The sequence below is a fragment of the Megachile rotundata genome, chromosome 5 (assembly GCF_050947335.1).
Source record: "Megachile rotundata isolate GNS110a chromosome 5, iyMegRotu1, whole genome shotgun sequence".
Lineage (NCBI taxonomy): Eukaryota > Metazoa > Arthropoda > Insecta > Hymenoptera > Megachilidae > Megachile > Megachile rotundata.
Window position 1 is genome coordinate 11,043,802 of NC_134987.1, and position 16,339 is coordinate 11,060,140.

At 36.1% G+C, this 16,339-nt stretch overlaps 3 protein-coding genes across 7 annotated transcripts; 1 reads left to right on the plus strand and 2 right to left on the minus strand.

The window, feature by feature from the left end:
* Positions 1-160: 160 nt before the first annotated feature.
* On the minus strand, positions 161-8,940 carry LOC100878254 (DNA-binding protein D-ETS-6). Its single transcript, XM_003702380.3, has 4 exons — positions 6,899-8,940; positions 6,285-6,530; positions 1,789-2,053; positions 161-1,003 (listed from the first exon to the last, which is right to left on the minus strand). The coding sequence occupies exons 1-4, from the start codon at positions 7,023-7,025 to the stop codon at positions 718-720; spliced, it is 924 nt and encodes a 307-aa protein (XP_003702428.2). The 5' UTR covers positions 7,026-8,940; the 3' UTR covers positions 161-717.
* A 1,030-nt stretch (positions 8,941-9,970) lies between these two features.
* Positions 9,971-11,089, plus strand: LOC100877128 (male-enhanced antigen 1). 3 transcript variants are annotated; one of them, XM_076532239.1, is made up of 5 exons: positions 9,976-10,119; positions 10,262-10,484; positions 10,560-10,628; positions 10,693-10,926; positions 11,001-11,089. In XM_076532239.1, exons 2-4 carry the CDS (start codon positions 10,311-10,313, stop codon positions 10,906-10,908), a joined length of 459 nt encoding a protein of 152 aa, XP_076388354.1. In that variant the 5' UTR covers positions 9,976-10,119; positions 10,262-10,310; the 3' UTR covers positions 10,909-10,926; positions 11,001-11,089. The 3 variants fall into 3 exon arrangements, with proteins under 3 accessions (XP_076388355.1, XP_076388354.1, XP_076388353.1); XM_076532240.1 differs by having other exon boundaries at positions 9,971-10,119; positions 10,267-10,484; positions 10,693-11,089; XM_076532238.1 differs by having other exon boundaries at positions 9,981-10,119; positions 10,693-11,089.
* Positions 11,075-16,148, minus strand: Gat-1B (GABA neurotransmitter transporter-1B). Of its 3 annotated transcripts, XM_003702369.3 has the most exons (14): positions 15,880-16,137; positions 14,232-14,527; positions 13,951-14,170; positions 13,784-13,885; positions 13,545-13,713; positions 12,948-13,080; positions 12,746-12,880; positions 12,585-12,688; positions 12,398-12,522; positions 12,216-12,328; positions 12,007-12,138; positions 11,749-11,952; positions 11,510-11,677; positions 11,075-11,431 (listed from the first exon to the last, which is right to left on the minus strand). In XM_003702369.3, exons 2-14 carry the CDS (start codon positions 14,463-14,465, stop codon positions 11,330-11,332), a joined length of 1,941 nt encoding a protein of 646 aa, XP_003702417.2. In that variant the 5' UTR covers positions 14,466-14,527; positions 15,880-16,137; the 3' UTR covers positions 11,075-11,329. The 3 variants fall into 3 exon arrangements, with proteins under 3 accessions (XP_003702417.2, XP_012138597.2, XP_012138596.2); XM_012283207.2 differs by having other exon boundaries at positions 12,216-12,522; positions 15,953-16,148; XM_012283206.2 differs by having other exon boundaries at positions 12,216-12,522; positions 15,880-16,147.
* Positions 16,149-16,339: the final 191 nt, after the last annotated feature.

Genomic DNA, 16,339 nt, shown 5'->3' on the forward strand with positions numbered 1-16,339 from the left:
TTAAATATTTATGTATTCAATATTTTGTCAGTACTCAATAAATAAGATCTAATTTTAGAAAGTGTAACTCTTATGACTGTAAATCATTCTACTTGTTTCAATAAAATTCAATCACCATATATTTTACATCGCATAATAAATTTATTTATTTGCACTTAAATATTCCATTTCACCATCCTTAAAAATAACTAAACTACAGTATACTTTATAAGGAATTTTATTTACTCTAAAGTACGTGTTGAATGTCTTAATAATTTAAAAGTAAAAAACCTTATGTTCAAACTGTACACCACTTTAAATAAAATACGCATACATATTACTTCTAAAACATCATCGCTATTGTTTAAATACATCTACCTATAAGATATTTATATTTACAATTACTCTTTTCTTACAGATAAGTATACAAACATTTCTCTTTACTCTGCTAAACTCTTCGTTGTATAGTGTACATTGTACATAAAAAAAATTCTCACTTACATTTGCTTAATAACTCAAAGAATTTTTGTATAAAAAAAAAATTTATATCCTTCATCACCGGTCAATTAAATAATGGACACCATTTAATGAGTAAAATGCATGAGTAAAAGCTTTCTACAGCTCTCTTCTTCTCTTAACAGAATTACTAAAAGAAAAAGAAACTTTACTCATTGTATCTATATAAAGATGTTCCATGTGTCAAGGAATTTGGCACGTTGTCATAAACGAAAAACAATGCTATGTCGGCGGGGAATATCTATAAGGCCAACAGTAATGTGGCGGAGGTGGTGGAGGCGGCGGTGGAGGATGCGACACCGATGAGTGCTGCGAACTTGATGCTCCTGTTGGATACAGATGATGTGTATGATGGGGATGACAATTTGCTCCTGTACCTCGGGATGGGGTTGTTTCCAACGTGACACCCGCTTGTGCTTGACAAGCCATCATCAGTCCATGAAAATCGAACTTGTACGCATAGCGTTTCCCGTGCACCTTCGTCATTATATTTTTGTCGTAATAGTACCTGCCAATTGAAATATACTGTGAAGTAATAAAAATTGTATTTGTGTATTGATGAATATTGCATTTTATTTTTTATTCGTGTAAAAGTACAATTTAAGATTCTTTTTTCAATTTTCCGAGTTATAGATTCTTAAGCTATTTAATTTTTAAATTTCTCAATTTCCCAAATTCCAAATTTTCAGATTTCGGAATTTTCCAAAGTCCAAATTTTCAAATTTCTAAATTTCCCGAATTCTCAATTTACTGATTTCCCAATTTCTCAAATTCCTAAATTTCCAATTTCCCAATTTCCCAATTTCCTAATTTCCTAATTTCCCAATTTCCCAATTTCCCAAATTCCCAAATTCCCATATTCCCAAATTCCCAAATTCCCAAATTCCCAAATTCCTAAATTCCCAAGTTTCCAATTTCTTAATCTTTCAATGTTCCAATCTCTCGAAGTCCCAATTTCTCAAAGTTCCAATCTCTCAATGTCCCAATTTTCCTATTTCCCAATTTCCCAATTTCCCAATTCCCCAATTCCCCAATTCCCCAATTCCCCAATTCCCCAATTCCCCAATTCCCCAATTCCCCAATTCCCCAATTCCCCAATTCCCCAATTCCCCAATTCCCCAATTCCCCAATTCCCCAATTCCCCAATTCCCCAATCCCCAAATTCCCAAATCCCCAAATTCCCAAATTCCTAAACTCCCAAACCTCAAATTTCCTATATTCCCCACTTCCCAATTTCCCAATTTCCCAAATTTCCATCACCAACAAAAACACCAAACATCCACAAAATTTTACCTGAGCGCCCTCGACAGTTTGTCGTAGTTCATGTTCGGTTTGCTCTTTCGTTCGCCCCATCTGCGTGCGACCTCATCCGGATCGGTAAGTTTGAACTCCCCGTTGGAACCTTCCCACGCGATGCAGGATGAATTCGACGAATCCGAGAGTAGCTCCAGCAGGAATTGCCAGAGTTGAACCTGTCCGCCTCCGACCGCCCCGGAACCGCTGGCTCCAGCTGTTGATCCAATCAACGAGCAAGAACGTTGTAGGAGGCTGAACCTTTCTGCGGGCAAGAAACAGAAGGGCGCATGCACCGGTGACCGTGCTCGATTCGAGGTCGATTCATTGAAAACCTTGAGAAGAGCGATGGTCGCAACTATTCTTCGATCTTTCCTCTTTCTATCTCTATCTTTAGATTTTACTTGTTTTTACCGGTTCCTTTTATGTGACGCGTTTGAATCGCCGGATTTCAAGGATAATTGCAAGTTTGGTATAATTTTATACTGTATGTTATTCTGAGATATTGAATTTTATGGTGATTGCGTGGCAATATTTCGCGTGGAAATATAATGCGTAGGAATGTAATGCGTGACGATGTTAATGCGTAGGAATTCAGTGTGCGGTGGTAGAATGCGTAGAAATTTATTTCGTGGCGATACGACGCGTGGGAATTCGTTTCATGGCGATACAACGCGTAGAAATTGATTTCGTGGCGATACAACACGTGGGAATTCATATCGTGGCGATACAATGCGTAGAAATTTATTTCGAGGCGATACAATGCGTGGGAATTTAATGCGCAGGAATTCAAAGCGTAGAAATTTATTTCGAGGCGATACAACGCGTGGGAATTTAATGCGTAGGAATTCAAAGCGTAGAATTTCAATATATAGGAATTCGGCGCGTAGGAATGCAATGCGTAAGAATTCAATGCGTGGAAATACAACGCGTAGGAATTTAACGCGTAGGAATTCAATGCGTGGAAATTCAATGCGTAGGAATTTAACGCGTAGAAATTCAATATATGGGAATTCAACGCGTAGAAATACAACGCGTAGGAATTCAATGCGTGAGAATTCAGCGCGTCGTAATACAACGCGTAGGAATTCAATGCGTGGAAATTCAACGCGTAGAAATTCAATATATAGGAATTCAATGCGTGGAAATTCAACGCGTAGAAATTCAATATATAGGAATTCAATGCGTGGAAATTCAACGCGTAGAAATTTAATATATAGGAATTCAGCTCGTGGGAATGCAACGCGTAGGAATTCAATGCGTAGGAATTCAGCTCGTGGGAATGCAACGCGTAGGAATTCAATGCGTAGGAATTCAGCGCGTAGCGATACAATGCGTGACCACTCAACATGTAATGTTTATCAAGTATATTGTTCATGAAGTGTAAAAGGTACCGTTGTAAAGAATGGCAGCTGCTGAAGGATGGAACCTGCTGTCCTGCTGAAGATGTAATGGATGCGTTTGAATCCTCCACATTACGTGTCGAACGATTTACGCCTAATCTTTCACCGTGTGACTAACGGTGATTAATAGGCCTATCAATCTCATTATGATACTATGTTTCAACCAACACACACATGATATAACAATCATCTTAGTTTATTATTTAAATGATTCTTATCGTCCATCATGCATCAACTTTTCCCAAACTTTATGTCGCTTTTTGCAAATCAATTACATAATTTGAAAATTAGAAGACACAGATTTATTACAAAAATAAACAATTAATTTTGTTGAAATCAAGCTTCGAAAAGTTCGTATCAATCACTATGTGGACCATCTTTGTTACTGATTCATTTAATTAAAAAGCGATTGCTCGTTCACTTCACAAGTACTTATTGTTAGATCAACATGTGTATACAAGCGTTATTTACAGATCGTTTTATTTCCTGTAATAAGGAAGATCCTTGATCGATTGATAAGAGAGTCACGTGGCGAACATTTTACACCAGCACGAATACACCAGGTGTATAGGTACAAAGATACGACATGAAATTGTGATAACCCGTGCCGATAAAGAGCGAATACGCGCGGAATAAAACGTACCAGCCGGTGGACAGAGAGTAACTGAGCGACCTTTGCCCCAAAGTGATTTCAGCCCTTATCGCCCCCACTCTAACCCCTGGAATACCTTAACACCTTCAAACAGTCTGCGACTATACCTCCAGTTTCACCCACTCTCATTGTCACGAGGACCAATGCTACCTTGCACACCGGAATTACTCATTTTCTTCAGTTCTTTACATTCTCGTTATTTATCTACCGTTTTACAGCTGCAGATTTCCTTTTCTTATGAGAGATATTATGAGCATATTGGTTCTTTCAATTTTTCTTTTATTGGTAATTGGAATTTTTATTGGATGTGCAAGATTTGGGTTAATTTAAGTGGATGTCATATGTTAGGGGTTGGTAAGAGGATTTAGGGGTGGGGGTGGGATTTGGGGTTTTGGGGATTTGGGGATTTAGGGGACTTGGGGATTTAGGGATTTGGGGATTTGGGGATTTGGGATCTTTGAGAATTTGGGGATTTGAAAATTTGGGAGTTTTGAGAATTTAGGGATTTGAGAATTTGGGGTCTTTGAGAATTTGAGGTTTTTGAGAATTCGGAGTCTTTGAGAATTCAGGGATTTGAGGATTTGGGGACTTGAGAATTCGGGGTCTTTGAGGATTTGGGGACTTGAGAATTTGGAGATTTAAAGATTTTGGGATTTGCGGATTTGGAGATTTGAGGACTTGAGGATCTGGGAATTTGAGAATTTTTGGAACTTGGAGATTTAGAAATATGAGAATTTGACAATTTATAGATCTAGAAATATTAAAATTAAGCAATTACAATTCCTAATTTTCACCTGTACTGTTCAGTTATCCCAAAGTAATTCTAATCATTTCTCATCCCTAATCACCGATTAAAAGACTAAAGACTATCACAGAATTTTTCCAAAAAGAAACGAATACTCAGACAAGAATTGTATCATTCACGGATCGAAAGTTTGTCGGTCCAGGTTGACGCGCGAAATTATACCGTATAGGGCTGAGATTCGGGGGATGTTTCGCGCTCATCAGGAAAACAATATAGCCGCACCCCGTGGCGAGCTTACCACCCCAAGCCCGTTTGAGTTTGCTCTCCTCTCCGCCTAGCTTGCAAGGAGAAGGGTGGAAGTGGTTACTGCAAGGCCGTAACCCCTGGGTGCCACCACCTTTTCGCCGCCCTAAACACTCGATGGTTTATTCATGAGGGCTCTCTCACCGCGATAACACTGATTCGTTTAATAAACGGCCGCTGCTGCCGCGGAGTGGCTCCCCCGCCCCCTTCTGCACCCCTAACAGCACCTACAACGTTATTCAAACGGACAATATATCTACGAGGCTTACGTTGCCAAGACTGCTCTTCTTGCTTTTCGCATCGTCCAAAGGAGAATCGCTCTTTTCTTTGGTTCACCAAACAGAATAACTTTTGTTCCCGTTCACCAAATCCTGTTACACCCCCCCATTTTCTACATTCAGGATTTGGTGTTTGGAATCGTAGGTTTTTTACTTTTATTCTTTTGTTACTCTTCGTAGAAGATTTCGGGGTGAGAGTCGTAAAGTTTCAAAGCTTTATGTAAGATATGATTCATGGACTTTAGGTAATTTGAAGATTTAGAAGGTTATGGACTTTTTTGAAGTTTTAAATTTTTTGAATTTAGGAAGTTGGAAATTTGAAAGAGTAACTTAGAAAGTCGGAAGGTTAGAAATCTGCAACTTTGGTAATCGATTTACAAATTCATTAGTTTAGAAATGTATAAATGTAGAAATCAGTTTTCGTGAATGTAGATAAATTTTATAATTCAATACTCCACATCCTGCATTCCTCATGCTAAATGAGGGCCATATTTGGAGGGACAAGGCTAAGTATGTCAATGCCTACAAAAAACGAAAGAAGGCGATGAATCATATCCGCAAGTTCGGTACAAACGATCGACATCCTTGCATCGAATCGAACGATGGATGTGGATAAAAATGAACGTAGAGGGGAACGAAACTATTATCGTCTACGATATTTATTTTTCTGCCGGACCCTTCTTATCTCTAATAGATCGTGCCCTCGTTAAGGCCTTAGATAAGGCTGAAGTACGCGACTGGACCAGGATCGACCCTGGGGAACGGTTAGCCTTTTCCGGTCACTTTCAATCCACACCTAGACCCCTATTAACCTTTTCTAAGCTCCACGAATCCAGTTGTCGCTTGGATTTATTGCGAGAATTGTATGGGTACCTTTTACATCTATTTTCATGCAATTGGAAATGTAGCTTGCGTTATAGTAGATATTATAACGTTTTATTCTATGGTACATCCAAAACAACGTTACGTTTCACTAATTCACGTGAAAACCCAAAAGTTCAATTTATAAATTTTAATATTTTTCAATGTTCAAGTTCTCATATTTATAAACTTTGAAATTATCAAATTAATGAATTTTATTTGTAAATTCTTTGCATCGTGCTTATGTTACTTACCAGCAATGGTTTCCTCTTGCAACAAGTCCGGCGTTTCTACGCCGGTTGCTTGAAGCTGAAGATATCCTAGATGTCTGGCCAAAATTTTACCGCCAGAAATACCCCTCCAAAAGTCGGATGATAGTTTCAGCAATTCCTTTCCGGTCGATGGAAATTCTGCAGGATCCGGTGGTGGTTTTACGGTAAATACACGACTGCACCACGAAATCCACGACGCTATGTGGTTTGAATTCCATTCTGATGGATCTAGGAAACAATGTTTTTTGGCTCTACAATATTTTTTACTTATTTTATTCAAATATTTTTCAGTGTAAATATGAACCAATTCAAAGAAAAGACCTCTTATAAAAAATAGTACTCTTATGTTTGCAAATGATATAATAAATTCTTGTACATAAACTCTTGTACTATCATGTAGTAGTGTTTCATATAATTAATTTGCAAAGTGACGACTTATAATTTATTTTTTATTTTCTTTCTGGAACTATATTAATTTGAAGCAACTTTAGAACTCTGGCGACCCTTAGAGACTCTCACAAATGTAAACTTTATTGTTTAAACTAATAAACTTCGTTTAAAGCATTTGTATAAGGACATTTGTATAAAGCATTTACCAGATGGAACCATCACCCTCTCTGTCTCCATTTTTATCAATTCCTCTTCGTCAGCGCTCGATTCCGGATTTTTGTCCAATGGCATAAATTTCCAGTTTGCTCTCCAACATATCACCGGTTCATGCATGATTTCCGAAGTCTATTCATTCGTCGCAGAATAGAAAGCAGAGAATCAAACTCTTCGTGTAATTTATACCGGGTACTAAGTCTCTTTCGTGGATTTGTTAAGGGCGTGATTCTCGTTTAACGCGTCTTGGTCATCGATCTCCTCTTCACGAGATGCAATTTATTCTTTCAAGTAATTTAGGTTTGCGGTGAAAAATTCGTCGTATGATTTCTTGAGCAACCGAACATGATGCGGTTCGGGAAGTAACGATGATTCATCGACATGTGTAATACACCGGTTCGTTTTCTAGCATGTAAAAAATCTTATACTGCACGTAAAGAGTAAAATATTATTGGAACATTTGCTTATAATAATTGCATATTTTTTCTTCTAATTCTTCTTCGGAATTAAAAGTATTAATTTATGAGAAAACACAGAATTTTTGGTATTTAATTAAAAATAGGAATTTGACCAAATTTCTTTGCTATGTTTTAATTTTTTCATATTTGCATCTTGTCTGTTAAAGTTGTTTTAGAATTTTACTCGTCCGCAAAATTTCTTCCTGAATGAGTCTTCAGACCGATGACTTTCCAACGTGACTCGTGCACCATGCGTTTCACGTGCTTCCATGAACAGCATGCGTCATCGGAACTTACCGATTTCTCCGGTAAATCCTTGCTGCAGTGTTAGTTCCAACGAGAAAGCGGAAGCGAAAGGTTTCCCAGTTAACATCACTGGATGTGTAATAGATCAGAACACGTAATCGATGGAAATCCTGCGTAATCGTGCGTAAGTGCACCGAAGTATTATGTAAAACGTTGAGCAACTTCCACAAATTTCATTCTTCACTTTGGTAAGTTACACACTTAGAAATAGACACTAATGATTTAATCCATTTTTATATTCCATGTTGGTTTACATTAATTGCATGTTTACCAACGTAACGTGTATATTTAATTTCCCATATGGTAAGATTTTTAAATAGCATAACGTAGGGTGGGGGTATAACGTGGAATTATACAGGTAATACAACACGTGGTGATATAGTGAAAATATAACATGTACATATAACGCATGGTAAATGTGTGGTAACATGGTGAGTGATACATCGCAGTGATATAATGTACGGATGATACCACAAGTGATAAATTAACGCATGACGATACGGTACGTAGACAACACGTGATAAATCAACACAAGATGCAATTCTTGAATAATACAGTTATACAATATGTGACGATGTAGTAGATGATATATGCGTTATTGTGCAATAATATACCAACTAATCAAGGGACAAATACTCCTCAAAACACTGCTCTATATCAAATTTAATTCCATTGAAATAGTTCACAAGGTTCAATAAAATTCCTCACTTAAAAATGTCTCTGATGTATACATTCTTCTCCAAGTAAAACTTAATGCATAACAATATTAACTACCATCAGACGATGCAATATCAAATACTCCAAAAATATCATTAAAATAATTTCAACCTTCCAGCCTCAAATATTCACAAAAATAGAGAAATAAAAATTTCATGTCCCCAAATGTAAATTCATGTCCCCAACACACCAAGCAACATTACAATGTCGCGTACCGTACAAAACTAAAGGAAAACACATTGCACCTCAGCTTTTAACGAATTATTTTTCTGCGTATTTTCTAAACATTAGCGAAAATACCAACGATTCACGAAATGATTCCCCACATTTTTTTATGTTAATGAAGATGCACGAATTGTCGGGATATTTGCCAAGTATTGTCGTCACGGTCCAGCGGAACACTGTCTGTGAATGGAGTTGGTGCTGAAAGTCCCATTGGCGGAGTACGGATTTCCCGGAACCAAGAAGGAGACCGGTCTGTTTCGGGGCGTACATCGCCGACCGCTGAATCACGGTTTGATCGGCCATTCTTACCTACTTTTTTTTCTTCCAATTTCAAGACGAGTCAGCCTGATCTCGTGCGATGTGCCTAACCTTACGAAATAACCGCCAACATAAGGACTTTTTTGCCCGTCGTGATGGACTCCCATTTTACGTATTCTGACTTTAGTATTGAACACGTATTTTTTCAATTCTTAACTAATTAGCTGAAACAAACATGTTTGCTTGTCGAGGATGAGATACGATATTGCTGATTTGTTATTTATGCGGCTTCTGTCGCATTTTAGAATAATTTAACTGGATTTCGACTGAGATATTTTGACGAGTTCTTTGCTATGAAGGTTAAAAGTTTTCGTCAGATTTATTGCAAAATTTTTAGATTTTGAGTCACTTGGGTTTTGAATCTTGGAAGTCTGGAATTTTTCAACTTTTGAGTTTTGGGACTTTGAGAGTTTGGAGTTTTGGAACAGTGTTTTTGAAGTTTGAGGAATTTTTCAACTTTGAGACTTTGGTACTAGGTCTTCGAAATTTTAGAACTTTAGGTCTTTGGAATATTGGACCTTTAAGATTTTGGACAATAAAAATTTCTTTTGTAAAACTGGGTCTCAGTCAATAAAAATTCGGTAATCCCTAATTTATGATACATAAATGATTTCTATGATACATTAATGATTTCTAGAAAATTATCTTAGCAATGATGATTTTCATAAATTCTAACATAAAATTTTTGTGATATTTTTCCCAAAATTTTATCCATTTCTTTGAAGTGTATCTATTTTCGTATTTATTGTTCTTTCATGTCTCAGCGATATTAGTCATCTAACTGTAACAGTAACATAAGGTCCAGATGAGTTTAATGTACCTTATATTTGTCACAGACTTTTTGTCCATACCATTACTAATTTCTCGGAAGGGCAGATGATTTTTAGTCATCCAAAGCATGTATCATGTTACTTGCACCTACAAATGAATATCATAAAAATTTATATGAAAACATCATTTAAATTTTCATACTACTATGAAAATTTTTGAACTTTCAAATTTATAATTTGAAGTGCAATAAACAATTAATCGAAGCAGAGCATCGATTTACTTTGTCGCCTCCGGGCTTTCCCCACTCAAAAGTATGTTCTGTCCCTAGTTTCATGGCATACAGAATATCAGCTGATCGCTGTCAAACTTCCGCCACAAATTTTTTGACGTTTATAGTTTATCTAGATTAAAATATTTTGGTAAGAAGTTTACTCACGTAGTACTACCTTTTTCTATTTTGAATAAAAAAGGTTTCTTAAAATTTTACCATTGGAAGTAAAGATAAATATAAAAGTGAGGTTAAGAGTTGTATACAGGGTGTACAGTGAGATGTTTCTTTAGATTAGAGGTAAAACTTGCTGTCAAAATAGGGAAACGAAAGTTATGCACAATGTCTCCTGATCCAACACAAGAACCTGCTGAGGCAACATTAAATGCACCAAATTTGATACTTGAAAATGAGAGAATAAATGATTCAGATAGCGAAGATGATGCTGGAATGGCAGGCTATGTGCCTTTATCTCAAATTCCTGCGGATAGTGACCCAATATTGTATGAAGATGAAGTATGATCATGATTCTATAGCATAATATTTATGGATAATGACTATTTCTCTTATAAAATATATTTTAATCATTAGGATGAAGAATGGATCTCTAATGCGGGTGAACCCAGTCAAGCATTACCAGCTCTCTTAGAATCACAGCAGGTAAATGTTTAGTTATAGGAAATAGTACTATGATATTTATTTTGTAATGTTTCATATTGTATAGGATTATATATTTGAAACACTGGAAGTGTGGTCATCTCCTTATAATCGATCAAACATTGATATGGATGCAGATAAAATTGATCAAGTAAAATCTATGATGGCATCCTTTACCTTACCAACTACGGCAATTCCAGAATGGGCAAAGACTATATCCGAAGATCAATGGAAGGAACAACTCATTGGACGTATTAAAGAGATGCAGAGTAGAGAAAAATAAATTTACATATTTTAATTGGTACCTTTACATGAAATTATTATGTATATAATTTGATACAAGTAAGAAATACAATTACTTTTTCATTTTTTCAGTTACAAATTTTATTACTGCATTAATCAAAATGTAGGCAAGTCTGATATTGTATAATGTATGATAAATAAAAGTATTTATTTTATTTTAATTACATTTTAATTGAATATTTTTATGAAGTTTCTTCTGTCTTACATTCGTTTTTTACATTTCATTATTTGCCAATGTTTTTCATTTTATGTTTCAAACAATTGTTTACTGTTTATGATAAATGATTATATGAGTATGGGATATGATATTGTTCAACGTATGAAATCATGTTTCTCAGTCATACTTTGAAAGAACACACATGCAGCATTAATTGTTCTTAAACCAAAGTACATTGACACAATCATAGTTCAAGTTCTGTATTAATGGCAACAGCTTTCGTCGGATTTAATTTCATTCGTAAAGTGGCAATGTCATCGTCTATTCTCACTAATTTTCGGAATTTCTGAAAGAAACGCACCATTTAAATTTTACAGAATTAATAATTATAATATGTTGAATACATGATTTCTAAATTACACACTTCAGAGGTAGTTCCAGACGTTGTACACCAGATGTAAATCATGTACCCAGGAATACATAACATGGAGGAAAGACCACAAAGCCATCCTAACAAGTGACTCCACCATGGATACTCATATGTAAGGTATTTCACAGGGACAAATTTGATTATGTTAAAAATGAAGACTCCCTGATTTGAAATATTATTCTGGTTATACATTGAAGATAATTATGGTACATAACAGCAAATTTTGTACAAACCACACAAATAGCAGGGGTAGTAACCGTCCAACATATCTTCCACCAATAACATGGATAATAACCAATCATGTCGCGAATGCCATCATAAAAACGATTTACGCCAAATGCCCAGGAAACAGAGATGCATTCAAAAAATATTAAAAAGAGGAGGCAAAATCCGCTTATAGCATACGAATCTAGGAGTTGAAATACATACATTCCTCCCTGAAAATATCAGAATATTATTATCATACATCATAGCAACAAAATTATACTTACTTCTGTTACACAGCTAAGGCCGATAAGATATGAGATAAGGCACACAATTGCAACGAATATCTCTTTTCGTTTTCTGAGGAGTCGTGGCCACTCATCTACTGCGGCAGTTATAAAGCCTTCAACTGTACAAAACTATAAAACATATCATTTTCAACTATAAAACGGATCCAACACCTTCGTTTTCATTTCACTAAGACTTACTCAATTACCTGACTGTCCAAGCCAATAAGGATAAGCATGAAAAAGAATAAGCAAGACCAAATTGATGAACCTGGTAATTCCAGAACTGCAGAAGGATAAACCAGAAAAGCTAGTCCTGGACCTAATAAAACGATTAAAAACAAAGGAGATAATAAAAGTTGATTCGTAATAAAGTCGTAGAAGTAATTACCAGAGGCAGCTACATCCGCAACGGGTTTCTGTTGTTCATGAGCCATAAACCCAACCACAGAAAATATAACGACACCGCTAAGCATACTGGTACATGAATTTACTGTACAAACAATGAGTGCATCCCTGTCGCAGATGAATATTAATCAATAAATCGCTTGCAAATTAAGCAAACTATTTAAACTTACTTGTAAACGTTGTTGTTAAATTTATTGTAACTTCCAAGGGCAACCAAAGCACCCAAACCCAACGCATAAGAAAAAAATATTTGCGTCACTGCATCTATCCATACCTGAGCACACAAAATTCTAATTAAATTAACGAAAGATTAATGAAGGAAATTGTATACCTCAGGATCGCCAAGTTTCGAGAGGTTCGGTGTTGCATAATACCGTAAACCTTCCATTGCCCCTGGAAGCGTAAGTCCCCTTACCAATAAAATCGCTAACAACGCGTATGGGAATAACGACGTAAAGTAAACGACCTGCACAAAATTAATCATAAATATATTTCGTTTACAGTAAATTATTTCTTAGGTGTGCATGTTTTACTTTTCCTGTCCATTTCACGCCTTTCCAGATACAAAAATAACACAGGATCCACACGACAGCCAATGTACCCGCCAGTTCCCATCTTATCGAACCCACGTTTTCTATACCGTCGGAAATTTGAAGAGTACGTCGTCTTGAAAATAACAAAATTCATAGATTAATTTTAACGTGTAAAGGCTATTAATATTATGATTAATGCAATTTTTAAAGATTAATGGGCTTCTTATGTAACACATTATGGACGCTTCAGATAATATACATTATCAATGTTTCGAGGTTTCCAATATTTGTCAATAACGTACAATATATGAACGAGGTGAAAGTTTATAAAAATATTGACTTTACTTAGTTGTAATTTGTAAGTTTATTTGTACATGAAAAAATTATAGTGGTTTAAGTTAAATTATTTAAAATGCTGATTTGTATTGATACAATTTGTAGTATGCCCCAGTAGTATACACAGACATATGTAGAATTACACATGGATATATGACCGTAGCAAATGTTTTAATTTAATAAAACCATCGTTTTTCGAAACGGGAATTAGATGGCTTATGATTTACCCCTCATTCGTCCATTAAATAAAAGAATACTTACTCCCAAAATTCTTTTACCGGATCCTGTAGCAATGCATGACTCAAATTACCGATCGATGTAGAACATATAGTATCCCCATTTTCGGGCCAACACAACGCTTCTAAACGTTCCGTAGGGGTGAGACAGTAACGCGTGTTCCAGGGATTACCACATGTTCTCCACGGTACATCTACCCACATTATTTGATAAGTACTAAGTAAATTGTATTTGTCAATGTTATTAATGTTATAGTTTCATACCGAATCGTAAGGAAACTAAAAAGTAGAAAAGCGCCCATGCCAGGATAATAATGTAATAAACGTTCGTCCAACAAGAAATTACACAGGTAGCGTATCCAATACCTGTTCGAAAGATCGAAGGCTTATAGTATTTGCTCATTTCAGTAAAGCAATTTACAAATAGAGACCTTTGAAAATTGGAGCTATCTTAAATACACCCAGTCCGCCTATCGTCATCATTTGTCCTAAAGACAATTCCATGAGGAACATGGGTACACCGGCAAGTGCGAGAGCGATAAAGTATGGCACCATGAAAGCACCGCCACCATTTTTGTAACAAAGGTAAGGAAATCGCCATAAGTTTCCTAATCCTATTGCCAGTCCTATTACGGATAGGATGAATTCAACCTTTAAATATTTCAAACATGTTAGTCTTATTCTTCGAATATTCATAACTCGCTGTATTCACCTTGCTACTCCAGGTTCCTCGATCCGGTAGCTGTTTGGTCTCTTTGACAGCGGAAGATTGTAAACATTGAATTGCCTCGAAACGAAAATCTTGTTCTTTGCTGCCATTTGACACTCTCGTGGGTGGTTCAGCGAAAAGAGCTTTTAATTCTTGGACAGGATTCACGGGCTTATGTGGCAGAGGACTTGTGGACCTGTCTACCTTGGGCACTTTTGCTGATCCGCTCGAAGGCATTATTTTTCTCCGGAATACAAAGTCGATTGAATTCACCTCATCCTCTCAGGTTTCGTTCGTATCTAAAAATATGGATAACGATGGTCGAAAATATTTAATATTCGAAGAAATTTTCTCTGGAGTATTTCTCAACGTATCAACACCTGGTCCAGGCACCCTCGCGAAACACCGATTAAGTTATTTAATAATTCTTCGACGCAAAGTAGAGTTTACGAGTAAAAGGTGACTCGATCATTTCTGGAGAACTTTGAATATCCAGCGGTCATCGTCGTTACGTGAGACACTTTTGTAGAAGGGTCTTGATGATGATGGATGACGGACAATGAGCCACTTCCGGGAATCACGTTTGTCAAACGTTGTTCCCATCGGGCAACCTTGTCCCATTTTAGATTAACCATCAGTGAAAGAAACGATGTCATCGGAGATCATCGCATGAAACAACGTATCGATAGACGTCTCCATAATAAAATTTTACCGATTTAAATTTACCATGTGGGTTGCAGAGAATACGTCTGTAATTCTGTCCATCTTAAACGATTCACTCCCGATAATTTGTTACACGATGGTAAATAGAAAATCTTAGAAAAGCTCCTAAGTATAAACAAACTGTCACGATCATTAACAAATTCATGGGTGCAATGTCCTTTTAAAGACACTATTCCGGGTGTAAAACAATTTACAACTTCTACATATCAATTGTGTAATAAGCCCAATTGTGGCTGGCTTGAACCAATAAAGATAAATGAATCTGTCAAATATTAGCCATATTGTTAATGTTCGGATACGATAATAAACATTTTGGTTACTTTTTTATATTGACAAACATTAAGTACAAATGACCTCTAATACAAACTTAGTAATATTAGTTTACACAATGATTGATCTTATAATACATTTAAGAATGTACTTTATTTTGAAATCTTTCAGAACTATGTATTTGTAACAAGTTTACTTCGGAATTTACTGTATGTTAAATATAAATGTCATGTTTATACAACATAAAGAAATAGTTAATGTTTGTTGTAAAAATTAAAATTTCACAAAAAGTGGACTTACAATATTTGTGTAGTAAATCATCAATATTATTATGCACACTATACATGTCACGAAAGATAATTATTAATGACATATTTTAGCAACGATAGCACCTACTAATTTATAACATCCATCCACTACTAAATTAATGAAAAAGTTGTTCAAATTACTTTCTGTATAAACAAACTTTCTTAGAAATGTCTTAAAATTGGAGTTAAATTTTTTCGAAAACAGTGAACAAATTTTGTTGAATGTTTAGATAATTTTTCACATAGAATTGCTTTTTTTTAAAACTTGTATCAAGAGTAGTGAATCGGGCACTGTTGCAATCTGACGGAAAAAGATATGTTTCACCATGCAATTTAAACAATGTACGTACGTGCACAATTTTGCAGGGAGATATTTCCACTGGACCGATATATTGATAACAGCCGTCGAAAAAAAATATTTACCGATCGTGTCGTGCGTCGGCCCGCGTCGTTACGTTCACAAATCGCGCTCGCAAACGGCGAGTGATGGGATTTCTGCTGTGCCCCTGCGGATCTACCCCACAATGCCGTTCAGTTCCCCAAGCACCAACACACCTATCGTTTCATTCAATAAATTAGTGCCACAGTGTCACTCTATATTTAGGTGCACTATGCGAATGGTAAGAGGGCCCCGAGCTAATAACTGATTGACCACACCGATGCGATGGCCGCGAATTGCTCCCTTCTTTCGCGAACGCATTTAAAATACAGTGAACCACACTTGATCTTGACTCTTATTATGCATACAAGTCCAAAAGCCTATTCGCTTAAATAGAATAACAAGATAGTAAGATAGTGCCAATAGTAAGA

Coding starts and splice junctions, on each gene's coding strand:
- LOC100877128 (XM_076532240.1), top strand. CDS start 10,311: ATGTCTCCTGATCCAACACAAGAACCTGCTGAGGCAACATTAAATGCA. Junction 10,485..10,559: donor CAATATTGTATGAAGATGAA/GTATGATCATGA, acceptor TTTAATCATTAG/GATGAAGAATGGATCTCTAA. Junction 10,629..10,692: donor CTCTCTTAGAATCACAGCAG/GTAAATGTTTAG, acceptor CATATTGTATAG/GATTATATATTTGAAACACT.
- LOC100878254 (XM_003702380.3), bottom strand. CDS start 7,025: ATGCATGAACCGGTGATATGTTGGAGAGCAAACTGGAAATTTATGCCA. Junction 2,054..6,284: donor GCAAGAGGAAACCATTGCTG/GTAAGTAACATA, acceptor TCTTGCCCGCAG/AAAGGTTCAGCCTCCTACAA. Junction 1,004..1,788: donor AAACTGTCGAGGGCGCTCAG/GTAAAATTTTGT, acceptor TTCAATTGGCAG/GTACTATTACGACAAAAATA.
- Gat-1B (XM_012283207.2), bottom strand. CDS start 14,465: ATGCCTTCGAGCGGATCAGCAAAAGTGCCCAAGGTAGACAGGTCCACA. Junction 12,689..12,745: donor CGAAACTTGGCGATCCTGAG/GTATACAATTTC, acceptor TTGTGTGCTCAG/GTATGGATAGATGCAGTGAC. Junction 11,953..12,006: donor GCCTTAGCTGTGTAACAGAA/GTAAGTATAATT, acceptor TGATATTTTCAG/GGAGGAATGTATGTATTTCA.